General features: G+C 36.2%; 1 protein-coding gene across 1 annotated transcript; it reads right to left on the bottom strand.

Moving 5' to 3' along the window:
* Positions 1-180: 180 nt before the first annotated feature.
* On the bottom strand, positions 181-2802 carry LOC113293011 (histone H3.v1-like). Its single transcript, XM_026541792.1, has 4 exons — positions 2056-2802; positions 1031-1115; positions 657-698; positions 181-525 (listed from the first exon to the last, which is right to left on the bottom strand). Exons 1-4 carry the CDS (start codon positions 2581-2583, stop codon positions 461-463), a joined length of 720 nt encoding a protein of 239 aa, XP_026397577.1. The 5' UTR covers positions 2584-2802; the 3' UTR covers positions 181-460.
* Positions 2803-19924: the final 17122 nt, after the last annotated feature.

The raw sequence follows: 19924 nt of genomic DNA, 5'->3' as shown, positions 1-19924 counted from the left end.
AACTTTTGCTTGTTTAATTCGATAAAAATAGTAGTATAAAGTGCATAATTATACCCACTGATTAACTTTCATCCTAATCTTGGTCATGGTATGCACACACAAGAAGAAAAAAAAATGAAGAGTGAGATCAGGGGACTGCAATCTCAAAAACATTCATCAGATAAGAAGGAACACATTACCTTGTGGTTTTAGTTGACATGTCATAACAACTTTTGGGAAATTTAGGCTATAAAAATAGCCAGAAAATAAACATGTTAGCAATGAGCTGAATCTCTTGTATTTTGAAAATTTTGCATGGTTAATACTTACACTCTTAAGAGAAATTTGAACCAGAACAGCTTTGACAAAAAGTCCCTTAAGACAGATGGTCTAGAAAACAAAAAATAAACAAGACATCTAGAGACCCGAGACAGTCATCTACCTTTCATTCAACAACAGTTAGAGGTGTTTTATAGTAAAATCATGTTTCAGCTAGCTTTCTTTCGGATGAGGCATCCTCTGCTTTAATCTTCTCAGGCGCAAAGTCTATTTTTCAAGAAGGAAGCATGCAAAGAGATGATCAGCAGATATTTATACACCCAACTACTATAAAATCTACAAAAAGAAGTCAAACATTCACTAAAAAAAAAGGAGAAAGAAGCCAACAAGGAACTCACCAGAAAGGAAGTCATATCTCTTAGTTTTAGTAACCACTGATGCTGAAACAAAAATTTGAATTGAATATTATGTTAATGGAGAAAACGAAGAACCAATATCTTACAAGCAGTAACGAGAATAAGTATGTTGAGTCAACTAGAACTCAGACAGAAGCAAAACATCAGTAAACATCAATCAAAAGTGTGAACATCAACGATGCTACATGCAACCCAGAGGAAAGGAGAATTCAACGATTCCAGTCAGTAAACACCAATGACAATAAAGATATGATGCAGAAAGAAAAGGAGATGACCCTTGTGCAGAGGCATCACAACGGCAGGGTCAAAAATCTAGCACAAGCAGTTATTGACAATACACTCGGTTTGAAACTTACAAACATGCTTGTAAGCTACGGCTTTTTTGCGGTCCTTTATAACATTGGCGCGAGCATCTTCCATGAACTGCTCAAGAAACTGCTCCTGTTTCAAACCACAATTATTTTTATTAAAAACATTGAAAAGAAACAAAATCAATATATTATGTGTGTAACCAAACAACGTGTAATCAACCAAATAAAAGCAGGGTAAAAGCTCTTATCATCAAAATGCACCATTAAAGAAATTATGAAAAACAAGTCATGCTATGCCTGTAACTCTGTGAGAGAAAAGAAGAGAAAGCTATAGGCAAATGTGGGAGGTGAAGTGAACAACAGCTCCTATGAGAGAGTTGAAAGAGAGGAGGAAGTAAGAGAAAAGGGATAAGGGAAGGGTAGCAAACTTCACCGTCTTAATACCATACCAATCTACATGTGGTTTGAAATGTCACAAGAATAGCAGGACTAAAACTCACAAGTCACATCGATAAAAAATATTTAAGAATACACACAGGCAACATACAGTATTTTCTGGTTTATTTCATCTTACATGGTTCAACAGCAACATCTAATACAAAACAAACATCATTATTTTTGCACCATTGACAAAGACCTAAAACCACAATATCTGAACAATCACCAGTCTCACACCCCAACTGCTAATGATGCCAACATAAAGTATCTCTAATGCATTTCTTAGCAATAGAGGTATATACTATATACAAATGATTCGATTTGACGCAGCAAATGCAATGCCCCTAATTTTTTTTTGATTGCATTTCAGTACATTACTACATTATAAGGAGAAAACTTGAATATTCCCAAAAGCTAGTAACCTAGTGGGTTTACAACCAGTATATCTCCCTTTGAGTTAAAGTTGTTCATTAGAAATTTAGAACACAAAACTCTGTAGTTGTTGAAGTCCTTTACGGGATTCTATATCTAAATTTATGCAGAATAACTCAAACAAAACTACAATAACATCCACACATGAAGAAACCCTAATTACATACAAACAATAGAAGCGATTGAATGAATTAATTTACCGTTGCTTTGTTGATGAGAAACACAGCTTCTTGAGTAATGCGGAAATCAAAACCCTCGTTCTTTATTATGGTTTTTATTCGATTCGCCGGAAAACGACATGCTGAACTAACAACATCACGTTTCATAGTATCCTTAATCTTTTTAGAAGAACCCTTTTTCTTAATTTTCTTTACCTCCTCCTCTGGCTTCTGTTCCTCTTCTTCCTCGTCCTCCATGGATTCTTCATTCATGTTCTCATTCGAGTTATTACTACTTTTCGCTTCTTCTTCTTCTTCCTCCTCCTCCTCCTCTTCTTCTTGACCGTCTTCCTTTTCTTCTACTTGTTCTTCCTCTTCCTCTCCTTGTTCTTCCTCTTCTTGTGACTGTGACTGTGATTGTTCTTCTTCTTCTTCCATGGGTTCTTCAGAAGCAGAAGAAGATGAAGCCTCCATTTGAATTTCAGGTTCTTTAATTGGCAGTTTAGGTATAGGGTTTCTCTTCATGGTTGTTTCCTCTTCTTTTCTACTACTACTGCTACTTCTCTTCATTAGTCGTTTCTAACAAATCTATAACTTTTGAATCTTCAGTTCTTTTTCAACTCAGTGCAATTAATTATCGAGACTCTTAGATCGAATCGCCCTTTTCATTTAGGGCCGACGGTTCCGTTCTCCTTGCTATTCTCAGGTCACTACTCGGTAAACTGTTATCTGTAGGTCGTCGTCTACAACCAAATGACGGTTTTCGATCGATAAGAAAAGGCAGAAATTAGTCGGGTTTTGGACGCTTTAATCCACCCCTCGTAAGGCCGGTTTCTATGGGGTGGCTAACCCATCCGTTTGGCAAACTGTGATGAACCTACATGAGACAGACCATCCTGGTTATGTGCAGGACCTATCTAGTTATGAGCCAGGTGTCGTTAGTAATTTTACATATTGTTAGTCATGTGAGTGGTTCGTGCTCTGCACGGTAGTTGTGTGTCGTCCAGCTTATATATGGACTGTTGTACATTGTTGAGAACTAGCTATTGAATAATGTAAAACTCTCTCATCTTCTCTAATTGCTTCTGCAACTTCCTTGTCTACAATGTCTTCTTCTTCTTATCCCTATAATTCGTCTAATTCTTCTCTTAATCCTCTATTATCTTCTATTTATTCCCAATTATCTCAATCCATAGAGACCCCTACTACCACTGATGATCCACTTGTAGTGAAGACCACTACAAGTGGTATCAAAGCGGTCGATTCTCCGACTTCTACGATGACCACTGCAACCAAGCAGAAATTTCAGTAAAACAAGATTGTCTTCACAAGTTACTGATGGAAAGTCACAACAGATCGGAGTTTATTAGACCTTTTTGTGATGATTTTACTGAATTATTCTGGGCTTCATGGAAAAGCTATCATCAGGACAACTCAACACCAAGTTTCGACGATGAGATCGGTGGCGTAACTATTGACTCGCAGGTAGAAACTGATATTGAGGAATTGGATTCCATGACCAAATATAGCTATGATTTAGTGGGAGCTGGAGTTTTAGATTTTACCGCAACAACAAATTACTCTCACAGATATAGTGAATCGGAGTCGAAGATAACCGAGAACGAAATTGACATCAAATTGAAATCAATTTCACTTGGCTCAGGAGATTTAAGTTCAGTAAGAGAATCAATTGAAAATTCTTCAACTCCAAGTGCAACAGATGAAGGTAAATTTCAATCTAGTTTTAAAGTTGTTCTCTCCGTAACTGATGGATCTAGTGCTACTAATGAAATTCAGGAACACAAGGAAAAATTGAATTTTCTAGATTATCAAGAGGGTAAACCCTTCGTTTCTGAACATAATTCTCTTAATAATGTTTTGAATTCTCAAGTTGGAAGGGTTACAAATGCTGAGGTAAATGATTTCAAACTCATTAAGAGGTATTCCTATTTAGTTGGTGCATATGAATTCGGGTTTGATACAGCTACTTCCTGCTCGTTTGCACTATATGTGTGTTCAATATTAATGGCCAAATACAATGGCAATTGTGTTCATGAGCTGCTTAGCAAATATGGGTGTCAACCAGATGTGTTGAATAGTGAAACAGTTGCTTGTATGTCATCTAATGGTGGTTTTACTAATATTGCTTGGGTGTTATTTGGTAAAATTTCTGAGAGAGAAGCTTGGTGTCTGTATGGTGGTGGAGATGATTTAATATTTCAACTTAAAATTGCTAAAATGAGTTACAAATTGATTGTTAATGAAACTCTGCTTGTTATTATCAATTCTGCTCGTTGGATATATGATCGTGGCAAAGTCTTGGAGAGCGTTAAAGAGTATATTTATGCTGCTAATGCTTATGAATTGTATGTTAATACCATTACTTCTTGGGAGACTGCTCATATTGGTTCTTGGAATGTGCTAGAACTGATATATCAAGTGCTTGTTATAGATATTAATCTCCCTGCAGAATTGGAAGAGGCTTGGAAGGTAATCATTCGGAAACTCAGTTTACTGGCCTTCTTAACAGAATATGAATTAACATTGTTTTCCTTCGATTTAAGGAGTATGAGAATTAGTAGTGGTTTTGAGCTACTTAGCTCTATTATTTCTGGAGGTAGTGGCAAGGGTTTCAGCTGCGATGAGAATCACCTGTTACAACCTCATAATGGTATCTCTACGAAGATAAAAGCGAAGAAGAATCAATTTATGAGTTATTGTGGCTGTGAGGTTCTCAAGATGAGGTTCAAAGAGGTCCAATATTATCCACTCGTGTTGCTAGTACCAAAAAAGTATGAACTGGGAATGGTATTACATAACAGTTGCCAGCCATGGAGTCTGGAAATCAAGGAGAATGAGAAGAATGTATGGATTATTTGGGGTATTCTCATTTTTATTACTGCTCAACAGCTCCTCTCTTGTGACAGTCGAGTGTTAGCATGGTGGTTACGGGACAAGATGCATTATTGCAGAGCAGAAATGTTAACTAGACCCCAAGGATTTCATAAAAGTCTTCCGGACCACAGTAAAAGAATTGCATCTTATACGGTGAAGTATTGTAACACAAGAAAACAAAATTTCGAGGTTAAAATTCTGAAATCTATGAGGGAAGATAACCTAACTCAATTTCCTTCATACATAATCTGGTTTACCAAGGTATATATCTTCATATACATAGTTTTGATTACTTCAGTATGTGCTGGTTTATCTGATGCTAAGTATACTCGATTCTCATTTGATAGTGGAAAGGCAACTGCACCTGATGCGAGGTGCTCTTCTCATGACAGAATTATTTCCAAATTCTGCACTACTTCTTGTTTGTTCATTTGTAATGGGTTGTTTTTCATGGATGCTTTTGAGCTGATTTTGGAACTTGGGAATCATTTGGGTTGGTTATTTGGAATCTCGAATGTGTTGTTGTTTGTTACAAATGGTGGCAGCATAGAGGCTTGCGAGTTATTTGATGAAACCGTGCAGCAAGTTCATTTTCTCTGTACTATTTTGAGACTTCATATGACAAGGGAAAGTAAATCTGGCAATGCACAAGGAACTTCTCATTAATTGCTTATTGGATGTCAAATTCAAATGCAAAAAGCTTTGCAAGGGTTCAGGAAGATGGAAACACCCTCACCAGTTAGTGTTGTGCTTCTAGTGTGCAGCCTGATCATTCGGAAGGAGTATAGTTGTTTGGTTTTCTCATCTCAATTTGGTATCATTGTGTTCACTCTTGGATTATGGAGTATGGGAAATGGCAGTGGGTTTATATTAATTGTCACTGGGTTACTACCTAGAATACCTTGCTCTATGTGCTGTGATGGTTTAGGATGGAAAGAATTCACTATAAGGGTGGAAAGCAGGGAAATGCTGGAAAAGACTGGTGGGGGGAAAAGCAGATGGTATGAGTTGCTTAGTCAAATATGTATAGAAGTTGTTGGTGACAGGAGTTGGATTACTTCAGGTTTGACAAATATTATTCTCCTTCCTTTTACAACAACATGCTTATTAGTTTTTCATATTCTAAACATAACTTTGAGAAGATTACTGGTGTTAGTACTGGGCATTATTTTTGTGCGTGGACAATAAAAATGTTGACAAGAACTATGATGAGAGTTACACATCCCCCGTACATGGGAAAGAGGAAATTGATTTCTCAGTATCATCAACATTAATCTTACAGAAATTCTGGAACCAAAGATACATTCTTATGTTGATTCTCTCATCCTTGAAGAGTGGCCTAAACCTTTTAAGAACTAGTTTATTCTTGTATGGTCGACTTCCTTGAGTCGAAGTCTATGGGAGTATTGCTAGTCGAGGACAAATGATAGAGTTGGACAATGACAGTTTAATTCATGCATACCAAGCCATGATCTCTGAAGCTACTGGGATTTTAAAATTTGGAGGAATAAACACAACACAGAGCGGTTTATTGATTGTCGTTGCAGTGGGAATAATGACCAAGTTTGTTCCCTACAAGCAGATCAGTTGTGGTGGGCCTTGGTGTTAAAAATGAGAATGGTCACAATTCTTACCGTGCTCGAGAAGAAGCTACAACAACAGTTTTTTTCTTCCACCTTGCTTATTTCTACCTTCCATCCTTGAGGACATGGATGATTTGGAGGAGTGGGTATTTGTCATGAACCTGTATGAGGCAGACCATCCTGATTATGTGCAGGATCTATCTAGTTATGAGCCAGGTACCGTTAGTAGCTCTACATATTGTTAATCATGTGAGTGGCTCGTGCTCTGCATGATAGTTGTGTGTCGTCCAGCTTATATATGGACTGTTGTACATTGTTGAGAACTAGCTATTGAATAATGTAAAACTCTATCATCTTCTCTAATTGCTTCTGCAACTTCGTTGTCTACAATGTCTTCTTCTTCTTATCCCTATAATTCGTCTAATTCTTCTCCTAATCCTCTATTATCTTCTATCTATTCCCAATTATCTCAATCCATAGAGATCCCTACTACCACTGATGATCCAATTGTAGTGAAGATCACTACACAAACTGGCCGCACAACTATGTGAACAAAGACGTGAAAACTACTGTGAGACCTATTTTCATAATTTTTTTCACTGTCAAACCCATTGACGGAAATTTTCATGGGCGCATCCAGTTTCTAGGTGAAAATTTCTCTCACACCCATAATTTCTGAAATAAAGTTTCACGATTTTTTTTTCCTTTTAAAATATACCATCGGAGATCAGCAAACAAGAGATCGATATCGTTCATCGTTGTTTTTTTGTACTTATTTTTTTTCAAAATCCGTTGCATGGCTTGTTTTTCTTTGCTATTTTCGTTTTTAATTTCTCTGTTTGTTTTATTTTTAACATATTTTAGGTTTCTTATATCTATTTTTTAGGTTTACGATCCTAACAAACGATCAAATTCAGGTAACGAGTTGATTTATCGTGTGTACTGAATCAAATTTTGAATACCCGATGACGCCATTAAACCTGACATCTCTCAGCTCCAGTCAAGGAAATCTCATTTCATTAGAACTGGTAGTGAATTTGCTTCTTCTTTCAGGAATTTTACAATATATAAATTTGGCTCTTGTCCGTTCCTGTTTTTTAATGGATTCAATTTGTCTCAAATCCACTAAATTTTAGATGATGATGCTGAAGACTTGAGCATTAATATTGTACATGGTATTTTATATCACATCTATCTTACAGTGGGTCCTTGAAATTGAAATTGTATTGTACAAGTACTTGATATTGGGTTGGTTAAGTTTTTAATTCTGTTGGTAATACTCCCTCCGTTATTTTTTAATATGCCAGTTTTGTTTTTAGTGAAATTTAAGGAAATTAAGAAAACTAATCATTGAAAGTGGTCCTCATGACACTTGTCAATAAGAGAAGTGAAGTGAAATGGTCTCCATGACACTTGTTAGCAAAAGAAGTAAAGTGAAGTGGTCCACATGACACTTGTCATCAAAAGAAGTTAAGAGAAAAGTGGTCCCAAAAATTAAAATAACATTTGATTTTCCCAATTAGAAAACTTGCCTCTTTTTTTGAAACTTTTATTTATAGAAACTGGCCTAGTAAAAAAGAACGGAGAGAGTAGTATTTATGGGCTGGTATATTTGATGGTAGTCGTGAATGGTACCACTACTTGTACGGTCTCTACTACGAGAAGATGATGAGTAACTACATGCTTTAGTTCCACTGAACAGGTAACTTCTGACGACCTTATTTGGTAAGGCCGGAATGTTCTGTTAATCGAAGTCATCATTCAATTCACGATTTAGGCTGGGATAGATACCATGGGTGTGGTAGTCCTTCTCATCTTTGTGTCTCGTCCCCTACCTTCACATGGTAAGAGTACACACTTCACCCTCGGAGTTATCAATTTGCAAACTCCAATCTTATTTTTATTGTCGTCACCAGAATTTCCAAAAAGTCTTTCCTGGTACGTTTGGGCATACTCTCACGGGCCAGATACAACAACGTCTAAGCTACTACTGAGTTGTGTTGGTACTGTTGTTGTTGAACATGGAAGTTATTGAAACAGGAAAGAAGACTATGACGTCGTTATGACTGCATAAGTTGTCATGCAGTCGTGCTATAAAATTTGTTGCATAACACGTTATGTAGTAACTTTTTTGTTACTATTGAAACCAACAAAAATAAAGACTACATAACTTGCCATGCATCTACAATAATATTTGCATAACATGTTATGCAGTCGTGAAAATGGATGCATAATGCATTATGCATCAACTTTATTTGTACGAACTAAAATCAACCAAAACAATGGCTACATAACCTTATACAGATGCGTAACTTGTTATGCAATCGAGAAAAAGGTCGCATAATTCGTTATGCGTCTGATTTTTCTGTTGGATTCAGTCATATACCGCGTTTTAGTGGTTGCGTAACCAAAATAATTGATGCTTGAACAAAAATATGATTGCATAATGTGTTATGCATCTTTTGTGGTGTATGCATATTGTGTTATGCAGCTTTTTTGGAGGCTGCATAACTAATATATAGTCAGTTTTCGAAATTTTCCCTAAAATGATGATCACCTACGATTTTTTCGTGAAAAAAAAAAAAAAAAATTGATATTGTTGTTTGTACTCGTTGTGTAGCTCTCTTTAAAATATTTCTGACAATATAAGATTTGTAAAATCCCAAGGTGCGGTTTTTTAGATATGTTATATCCAAGTTGCGTTGCCAATTTGTAAAATATGTCATTGTTCAAAATTTCATATAATTATGGGTGTCACGGAAACTAAAAATAATCTTGGGCCTAACAACGAGAATATTTATTTTTGGGCCTGCGCCTAATTTTCCCTAAGCGATTGAGTCTCCACCTAGCGGTCGAGACTACACCGCTAGCGGTCTCTTTTCGATTCGGTCTAGTTTAAACCGCTAGCGATTTAATCTCGACTGTCCACGGTCGGTGCTCTACCGCCTATAAATACCCCTATTACCTTCATCTTTCATTCACAAAAAAAAATTCTCTCATTCTCTAGAGAGCAGACCAGAACGATTTTTTAAAAATTAGCAGTTCCAAAACAAATAGACAAAGGAAAAGAAACGGGAAAGAAAAAGCAAAATCTGTTGCAGTTAGTGATATCGTATGGGTTCAGGATACACATCACTGAGTTCGCTAATGTTAGGCAACTAGTTGGATCTGGTATAACATCTACGCATTTATGTAACCATGCCGAACGAGTTTTGTTACCTAAATTAAGAGGTGGGTGGTCTGAGCTAACTGAAGTGTTTGGGTTACCCCCCGAAGTTGTTCAAGAATCCTTGAGAAGATATCCTTGGCAGCGTTTATATTTCATGAAAGGCAAAAACCACAAGACTCAAATTATGCGACTTATTTGTGAACGTTGGTTGAACACTGCAAATACGTTCTTTTTCAAGGATTTCGAGTGCGGTACGTTCTATTTTTTCCATTCAATAGTTTAATTTTTAGTTCAAAAACAAATATTAATTTTTAGAGATTCAATTTTTTAGTTTGATACAAATTTTAGTTCCATATAAAAACTTTACTTTTATGACCATGTTGTTTTTAGGGTTCACACCGTTAGATTTGTATATGTTGACTGGAATAAAAAGTGAGGGTGAAATAGAACAATCTAACCAATTAAAGTGGATATCATAAGGAATATGGAAACAATTACTCCCCTTGTACGAAAATGATACCGAAGGAAAGCCAGAATCCAGACAGTTACACTCATATGGATTAAGAGTGTCTGGGTTGAAGGATTTTTGGAGCCGCTACCATGCCAAGGGGATAAACAGAGCTGAAGATTATCCCGAGCTTGAACATATTTTTGTATTATGGATGTTAGGCCAAGTTTTTTCCCCAATGGTAGCTCAGTATCATTAATTGGTTTTCTAGAATCTTTAGAAGATTTAAATAAAACGCAAAATTATGATTGGGGTTCTGCAATTTTAGCTGAGCTATACATATGTCTAAGTGATTGCTCAACTAAGAAGACAGATAGCTTAAATGGATTTTGGGTCGTATTGGAGGTAAGAACTATTGATTAGATTTATTATCGAGTTTTCAAACTAGTGATGAATGTACTAACACGTCAATTTTCGTCAATTTATTTTTCAGTATTGGTGGTATACTTATTTTAAAGTCGGCGAACCTGATCTTCACGATAAACGATTAATTTTTCAAGTCATGTACAAGTACAAAGCTGATAATTGGATTGATCAGATTAATGATGGTCAAAATGTTGTTGTTATGCAAAGGATGCAACAAGTGTGCAGAACTAGTGTCAACATTACGTCAGTGACGTATACAGTAATTGATGAGTTCCATGAACCAGCGGCACAAGCCATGCTTCAGTTAAGCCTTAGGCGACTTGTGTTTTACAGTCCAGTTAGTGGTCAGGGTATTTGGTACTACGGAGAAAGACATCTGTTTCATATACAAGGAATAAAGGTAAAGGCAATCAACCCGTTTCCAACTTCAATAATTTCACATGATGATTGGATAAAGTTGATAAATAATGGACAACCTTGGGAAGAAACTGATAATTTGATCCAAGAACTAGAAGATAACTATGATTACTACAGTTGGTTTCAAAAGGTATGCAAGCTAAATATTGTTGTTCATCCACAAAACTTAGGTAGTGTTGACTTTCCAACAATTTTAAATTTGCCACTTACAGATCTTCCATCCCAACCCCCACCACCGACGGGGGAAGCATATACGTACCCTAGCAGTCAAATGAGGTCGTCAAATATGCCTCCATTATCTTGGGAAGTACAGACTTTATCACCAAGTGGAGATGTTGTTACAGTTCCACTTACTAGTGAAGGTATGCAGCAGAGATATCCATACGATGGTGTGGTGGCAACAAAAGAAGAGTATTGGAACGAGTTGAACAATTTTGCGCTTTTTACCAATCAATTCCGCGATTTTCACTTGAGACAGATGCATGCTTTGAGGGAGAGTATGAGTTATGAATTGCCTGAGACTCCGTTAGGGTCAAGTTCTTAAATGCCCGGTGAGATCAATACAAGAAGTCGTGCAAGTGGAATTCGTGGAGGTCGTCATCACACTCCAACTATGATGGAAGAGACTATGGTGGAAGAGACTCAGCTACTACCAACAACAACAAACTTGGAGACGGATTTCCAGTATCGTATTGGTTTCATGCCCCAAGGTCCTGTAATTACTCCTGGTGGTGGCGTAAATATGGATGCATTTAGGCAATCTGTAATTTATACCCCAGCAAGTTCAACATTTCACCGATTTCAAGCACCTCCAATGGCTTCGGTACCATATTTCAAGGTTATGAATCACCTGATGCTACTCAGCCACCATCTCAGAGTCCAAATAATGAGTTTTCACAAGATCAAACAGGCTTAGAGGATTATATATTTGGTAATCGTTAGTTTGATAGATTGTTAATCATTAATATGAATCGTGGTTTGTTTAAATCGTTAATGTAATTGCACTTTTGTTTGATAAATAATAATCTTCATATAAAGTTTTCTACATAAGTTAAATTGAGAACTTAGAATTGATAAGATAGATTAAATTGGAGCAACATTTTTAAGATTTCATAACAACTTGCATATCGAAACTTCTCTTCTTTTTCATGGAGCCACTTTGCACGACATCTTTGATCAATCTCCAGCAGGGTTTCACCACTTCTCATGTTTCGGGCCTCTTCCCTTATCATACCAATATATTTGTTAACATTCTTGGAAATTATGGAGAACCGATCACTCAACACCATCGCATTGTGATTGTTGAGGTTCTTTATTTCTTCTTCAAATTTCATTAAAACGCGTCCCCAAAACGGAATTAGCCGTAATGCGCCATCAACGATTGGATGATTAGTGAAGAAAACATAATTCTTGCAGATGCATTCATCTTCTAACATGCTAAAATTGCGTTGTTGTGCAACTCTCCAACTATTTGCTCTTCTTATTTCATTTTGCACACTAGCTCGAAGTGCAATTCTTTGATTTTCGACCGCATGTTGCTCTTCTATGAATTGAGCCATAGACATGTTTTGAGCCATTGGAAAATCTAAGAAAATAGGAAGAAGGTGTGAGTTAAAATGGTAGAGGAATTTGGTATTTATAGGGGGAAAGATTTATGGCCGTTGGATCAGATTCCACTTAGCAGTGTAAACTAGACCGACCGGTCTTATAAGAGCCGTTAGTGGTGTACATAACACCTAACGGTGTAGTCTTGACCGCGCGGTCGAGACTCGACCGCTCGGTGGAAACTTGACCTTTGCCACTTAGCCAGGCCAGTTTTCCACACCCATAGGAACCGGCCTAAGCCTAGTATTTTCTAGTCCAAAAACTCCCATGTTAAACAGTTTGGTCCAAAACTTTGACGAGTTAGTCTAAATTAGGCTGGTTCTAAATTTTCTAGTACTAGGATTACTCTTTCTTTTGAGAGTTATGTGTATGAACTAATTTTTTTATTTATAAATCTCACATTTTGAACTAGGAAAAATTCAGAGAGAGAGACCGGGAGATGTTTTGGAGGCGATTTTGTTAGATTAAGTAATTTCTTCATCAGATTTCAATCTCAGGTTAGTTTTTGATCAATTATCTTTTGTTCGATTTTGTTTATTTCTTCGATTTTTTTTAGGTTTTTTTTTTGAATGCATGATATGAAATCGATTTAGTGTCTCATCTTTTGTTCGATCTTTTTGATGTATGTTCTTGATTTTCTTTTTGCTATTTGTTAAGTTTTGATTTTCATCAAATCGAGAGATTGAGATATTAACTCATCGATATACTTTAATCTAGATTGAGTCTGACTGTCTAGTTGATTCTCTAGTAAAGTATATTGGAGTTAGTCCATACAGATTGCTAAGAGAAATATTGGGTGGTGTTGTTAGACCCCCGCTTTTTCAATTGGTATCAGAATAGGCAAACACATTTAAGACCTTACAAGTCAGTGTTTGTAGCAATCTGACTCTATGGACAAGAGTACTATCTCTGATAAACGCGTCACCAGAAATAAAGTTTATCTCGTCTAATTCTATTAAAGAGAAAGATTCTTCAATCTCGAATATAGAGGAACCTAGTGTTCTGACAAGACATGCTAACACTGACATGTGTGGTCCTGATTACTCTTCAAAAGAGAGTGAATTGATTCTGAATCTTGTTAGAATCCAAGCTGACAGATTCAATTGGATGAAGCACCATGTTAATGTTCTACTTGGTGTAACAAGAGACTGCAAACCTAAAGGTAATACTGAAGTTCATTCTTCATGTACATCTCTTGAAGCCAGCCTCAAAAGAGATGCCTTGGAGATTGAACATCACTTGAGTAAGCTCTCTATTCAAGAATGCTCAAAGCAATCTAATATACCAAGTAATTCTGACACAATGAAAGATGGTTCATGGTAACAAGAAAAAACGGAAGCCCCTTCTAGTAAAACGGATGTGCCTGAAGTCACCATCACTCAAGGATGTTGCACATCAAATGAAGGGAAGAAATCTTCTAACGATGATATTAAGACTGTACTATCTAGTCATTCTAATGATCAGAAAGTATGTCTTGTCTATGAGACAAAGAGTTCTGTTAAGCGAAAGGGAACCTCTAGGTTAAAGAAAAAAATCCTTGGTTCATATTCAACACACCTTAGATTTAATTCTTAAAGGTGTAACTGACATTCGTATGACTAAACCAATTGGTTTCCTTACCTACCCTGTGTATACTACCAGTAAAGTTAGTTCAATAAGTTCCTCGAACACTCAAGAACAAAACAAATGTCTTAATAAATATCGCCTAAAGGAAGATCACGTCATGGTCTCTGGAAATAACGCTGCCCCTGATGAGAAAGGAAGTTCATAAGAAAAAAGATAAATTGATAAAATGAGAGATAATATGAAAGAGATGATTGAAGGGTATAAAGAATTCATCAACAGGTTGTCTTCCTCCTTAAACAAAAATTCTTCTGGTAAGAACTCAAACTATGTCTCCTATTTTGATGACAGTAAGTTTTATGATAATTTCTCACAAAAAAGGGAATCCCTCTCTAGATTCAGGAGGAAAAAGAGACTTGACCATAAACACAAATCTCTTTATGAGCATATAGCTCATACTTGTGCCAATTAATCACAAGGTTTGAAGAGCTTACTCATAAAAACCCTGTTGATTAAGATGTGTTAATAATCAGGTATACTTTTGGCATCTGCGTCCGTTGTGTTGAGCTATCTTCTTATCGTCCATAGCTAAGCTTCTTGATTGCAGACTTACTGTGCTAAATGTATTGTTTGTGTCTAAGGTGTCTTCTCATTTTCTTTAGGAAGTCTTCTTTTGAATCTTGTTTCTTGCTACAACTATGCACAAAAGTTTCTGTGCTATGGACTTTTTCAAACCTTGTTTTTGCAGCAAAAGTTTTGTTTGTGGGCCGTTGTTTTCTGGGTAATGTTGCACTCGAATAGGTATCCATGTTCTGGCACGAGTCAACTGTTTAATACCCTAGATTGTTTTCTGGGTTGACAAGAATGTCTTTTTATTCATCTTGCTATGGTGGTTTTTCAAGAGGATTCCTTGACAAGGGTGTTGTTGAGTCCAAGAAGAAAAGAATCCTTGTAGATGAAGATCATCCTAATGCTTCATGTTATTTTTTCTATACTCATGAGGATGCTGAAAAGGATGATATGATTTCTGCTGAAGTTGTCCATGACTTTCTTAAGTACTTTGGGGAAGCAAAACAACAGCTCATTGTTACTCTGAAAAATCTTGATGCATTGAAAACTGAGTTGGAAAAGGTTACTGCTGACCTTGGTCTCATAAATTCTTACATAAGTGATCTTCGCAAAGAGAATCACCTCTGTAATGCTGCAATGAATGTTGTTGTTCACAAGCTCAAAGACCCTTTGTCTCATGAGGATACTAAACCGTCCATGATCTTTGTTCGTGTTCAGAATAGCACTGGAGTCTGTTTTCTTTTAGCTTGTGTTATTTGTTGCCTAGTATGTCTTATTTTTGTCTTAGTTGGAAGAATAACTAATGCTTGAATAGCAATGATTGTGACTACACATAGCTATTATTTTCATCTTCTTGTTTTTTAGGTTTTATTGGTATTAAATTCTAAAAATATTTGGAGGATGTTGTTTTTGCAGTATTAATCTTTATGATTTGATATATTGCAATTTGTTATGGGATATGTACGTTTGCGTCCGTGAACTTGAAGGTCCCATATCTTGTCAAAAGTAAAGTCGTTCATGAGTTGGTATTCACGTATTGATGAATAGACTTTTGATAAATACAAAAGTTAAGCCTATATTGTCAAATAGTTGATGGAAGATAGGTTAAAATATTTTTTTTCAAGGATTATGTCTATTAATTACCGTTATGCAAATAGTGAATTAAGATAGAATGAATCCTTGTGTATTCCGCAGTATTGATCATCCCTGATCCATATTTTTATGTATTACTGTGAGGCTCCGTAATGCATCTTACGTTGAGCACTAACAACCAAGTTGATTTATTATCTTAGTTGGTGTTCCGTGAGATAAGTTATGTCGAGCATTTGAACTAAATTAATAATCTTGTTTGGTTATTTAGTTATTGCTCCGTAAGTTTTCTTATGTCGAGAAAAACAAATGACAATTAAATTAATTAATTTTATGATTAGTTTGGTTGTGTTTTCCTATTAGATTAATTATGGGTTCTCTTGTAATTATCTAGTTGAGTTTTTTCGTGTCTCCATAAGTTCTCTTATGTTGAGCATAATCAATTGAATTGATCACCTCTTGTGTTTAGTTTGATTGCGTATTCCGTTTAAATTAATCATGGGTTTACTTGTGATTAATTTGATTGAGTTTTTTGGATATAGAAAATCATTCTCATGGTTTTTGTTGTCCAATAAAATCCTTCTTTTCTTTTGAAATTAAGGTCGCTCTTGTTGTTCTTTCGGGAATGACATCAAACGAGAGAGAGTTCTTTTGAACTTGTGCTTAATGGTCATATCTTGAGGGGTGTGCGGCTGTGGAATATTAGAGGGATTATCTTGTATCTTTAAACTCCTTGATGAATGCATTTAGATTCGGCTTTATGATTGCATCTAAATTAGTTGGTATGTATTTTTCTTTTGTCATGAAATGTCTCTCTCGGAAATTTCATTATGATCCCGTTCTTGTGCCTTTGCCAATTTTATTGACAAAAAGGGGGAAAATTAATATGTAGTTCATACTACAAATACATATGGTTTTCGGATCATTATGTAAGGGGAAGTGGATTCCATGTGAGATGGAGTATTGAATAAGGGGGAGTGATACATATCACCATAGTATTATTGTTGAAGTTGTGATACAATTGAACCTTGACACTGTGTAATAATACTATGACACTATATAAAAATGATCGAGAACTATGTTTTCTCATTGTTATAGCTAAGGATCTTCAACAACGGTGATGCTAAACTTACAACATTTGGGATCATTGGAGTACTTGGAAGTGACGAAGATTTCGAGGAATATTGAAGATTAGACATGTGGAATAATAGCTACTAAAGTTTCTTTATCTTTTTTGTATTCCATATGTATTGATAGTTTTATCCCTAAAATTTACAAAGTGGGAGATTGTTAGAGCATTGCTCGGTCGAAATCGCATGCGTTGCTATCTCAAGCATGTTTGTCAATGTTAGTGATCAAAACTATAAGTCTTGATTTCTAGTCTATTATATCTAAGTCTCGGACTAGGATAGAAAGTGTAGTTGAGCTCAAGGACTTCATGGCGATTCATCATACAAGTAGAAGAACTACTCAAGGAACCGGTGGAACTTCTCGACAAAAAGGTATGTGAAGACTTGAACTTATCTATCACTCAAAAGTCTATCTACTCTATCTCCTACTCTTTGAGACAAGAAGTCGTATGCTATATATATATACTTGGATTATACACATTTGGTATTTAGAGCCGAGCATACCTCGCCTATCTATATCTCGAAATATGTGTTGGTAAGCTTTTCGCTTCGATCAAGTTTATATTCACCATGTGACGAAAGTAATGATATGTTTCAATCATCTTGAAAATTTCTTTGACGAGAAATGGTGTAACAATATATAACATCCTCTAAGAATGTTTCAATGATTAAAATGAGAGTTTAGATTACATAACCAATGGTGGACATAAGCATGGTTGTGGAAATACATTTATGTATAATTCCTATTCCTTGAACCAATGTTTGTGAACTTTGTTGATCAAGAGAACCGGAAGAATGGCGTGGGCCAAGTCCGCGAACTTCCGAAGTTCTCAAATCCGAGAATTTCTGCTGGAGTTGACAAACTACTTGCGTGAAGCTAAGTCCGCGAAATCAGTCCGTGAACCAAGTCTGCTAACCGGCGAAGTTCTCATACCCGAGAATTTCGGCTGGAGTTTGTAAACTCTGCCCGGTAACTTAATTCCGCGAACCTAGTCCGCGAACTTGAGAATGTTATAAATCTGTAGATGATTTCTGAACTTAAACTTAAAAAGACTAAGGAATGCAGTTTGCAAACCGTGGCTATAAAAGTTCATGAACCGGTTCGAGTGAATCAAATCATCTTTGCTTCAATTGTGTCATGTGTAGTACATAAGATTTCCTTGCAATTGAACGACTCTCTAACTAGTTCATTTGAGTCATTTGAACTAGTTATGGTGAAGAATAACATGGTTGATATGAAATGCTCATATGGCTAACCATTTGGTTAACTATTGCTGAACCAACAAGTGCATACGTTTGGGTACAGTTGACAAACCTAGAAGCGTGCATTGTCAAGTGTGTGTAACAAGCTAAGTTTTCGATCTAACGGTTTAGAAATATTAGCTTGAATCTAAATCAGGTTTTCATCTAACGGTGAATATTGAATGCTTTGTTACTAAGCTAACATTGATTGCAAACCCTGATTTGAAAGATTATATAAAGGAGACATCTAGTATTGTGCGAAACTAATCCCCAAACCTTACGTGTGATACTAGTTTGCGTGTTAGATTCGATTCTTCTTTAACCTCTGGTTTTCTTTTCTCAAACCGGGTTAACGAATTAAATACTTCATTGGGATTGTGAAGCCAGATCGATACTACTTTTATCGTAATTGTATGATCTGATCTTGCATCTTCTATCGTACGAGTACAATCAAATTGATTGGCTTGAGATTGATATCTCTGATAGGCAAGATATAAAAAGTAATAACAAACATCTTCGTCTCATTGTTTGTGATTCCGCAACATCTTGTTTCGCTACCATATGATTAAGATTGTAGTGAGGTGATTGATAACTCTAGGATGTTCTTCGGGAATATAAAACCGGAGTATCAATTGGTTCCTGTTCACCTTGATTATTATCAAAAGACGGAACAAAACCTTTAGGGATTATCTGTGGGATACAGATTGATCCTTTGATATACTTGTCTGTGTGAGACAGATTTGTTATTGTCAAAGCCTGCGATTTTGGGTCGTAGTAACTCTTAGTTGTGGGTGAGATCATCTAAGGGAATCAAGTGCGCAGTATCCTGCTGGGATCATAGGCGTAGGAGCATAACTGTACCTTGGATCAGTGGGATATTGATTGGGGTTCAACTACAGTCCAGTCCGAAGTTATCTTGGAGTAGGATAGTGTCTGTAGCGGCTTAATACAGTGTGTGTTCAATCTGGACAAGGTCCCGTGGTTTTTATGCATTTTCGGTTTCCTCATTAACAAAATTTCTGGTGTCTGTGTTATTTCCATTTCCGCATTATATTGTTTATCTTTATAATTGAAATAATACTGGTTGTGCGTTGAAGATCAATCAATTAGAATATCCGACATTTTGGTTGCTGATTTAAATTGATTGACACTTGGATATTGGTCTTTGGTACCATCCAAGTTATGTCTCTTTGATAAAGACTCGCAGATTTCTATTTGCCTGAGTAAAGATCATATCGAGAGATTGATATATTAACTCCTCGATATACTTTAATCGAGATTGAGTCTGACTGTCTAGTTGATTCTATAGTAAAGTATATTGGAGTTAGTCCATACAGATTGCTAAGCGAAATATTGGGTGGTGTTGTTAGACCCCCGCTTTTTCAATTGGTATCAGAGCAGGCAAACACGTTTAAGACCTTACAAGTCTGTGTTTGTAGCAATCTGATTCTATGGACAAGAGTAGTATCTCTGGTAAACGCGTCACAAGAAATAAAAAGTCTATCTCGTCTAATTCTATTAAAGAGAAAGATTCTTCATTCTCGAATATAGATGAACCTAGTGTTCTGACGAGACAGGCTAACACTGACATGTGTGGTCCTAATTACTCTTCAACACATAATGAATTGATTCTGAATCTTGTTAGAATCCAAGACGACAGATTTAATTGGATGAAGCACCATGTCAATGTTCTACTTGGTGTAATAAGAGACTGCAAACCCAAAGGTAATACTGAAGTTCGTTCTTCATGTACATCTCTTAAAGCCAGCCTCAA

This window comes from Papaver somniferum, chromosome 7 (genome assembly GCF_003573695.1).
Source record: "Papaver somniferum cultivar HN1 chromosome 7, ASM357369v1, whole genome shotgun sequence".
NCBI classification, from domain to species: domain Eukaryota; kingdom Viridiplantae; phylum Streptophyta; class Magnoliopsida; order Ranunculales; family Papaveraceae; genus Papaver; species Papaver somniferum.
This window is presented reverse-complemented; position numbering and strand designations above follow the sequence as displayed.

Bases quoted from the DNA above. Each gene is read 5' to 3' on its own strand.
- LOC113293011 (XM_026541792.1), bottom strand. From the start codon at position 2,583: ATGAAGAGAAGTAGCAGTAGTAGTAGAAAAGAAGAGGAAACAACCATG. The intron at 1,116-2,055 runs GTAAATTAATTC...GGTTTGAAACAG, and splicing joins TTCTCATCAACAAAGCAACG to GAGCAGTTTCTTGAGCAGTT. The intron at 526-656 runs GTGAGTTCCTTG...CTTGAAAAATAG, and splicing joins GAGATATGACTTCCTTTCTG to ACTTTGCGCCTGAGAAGATT.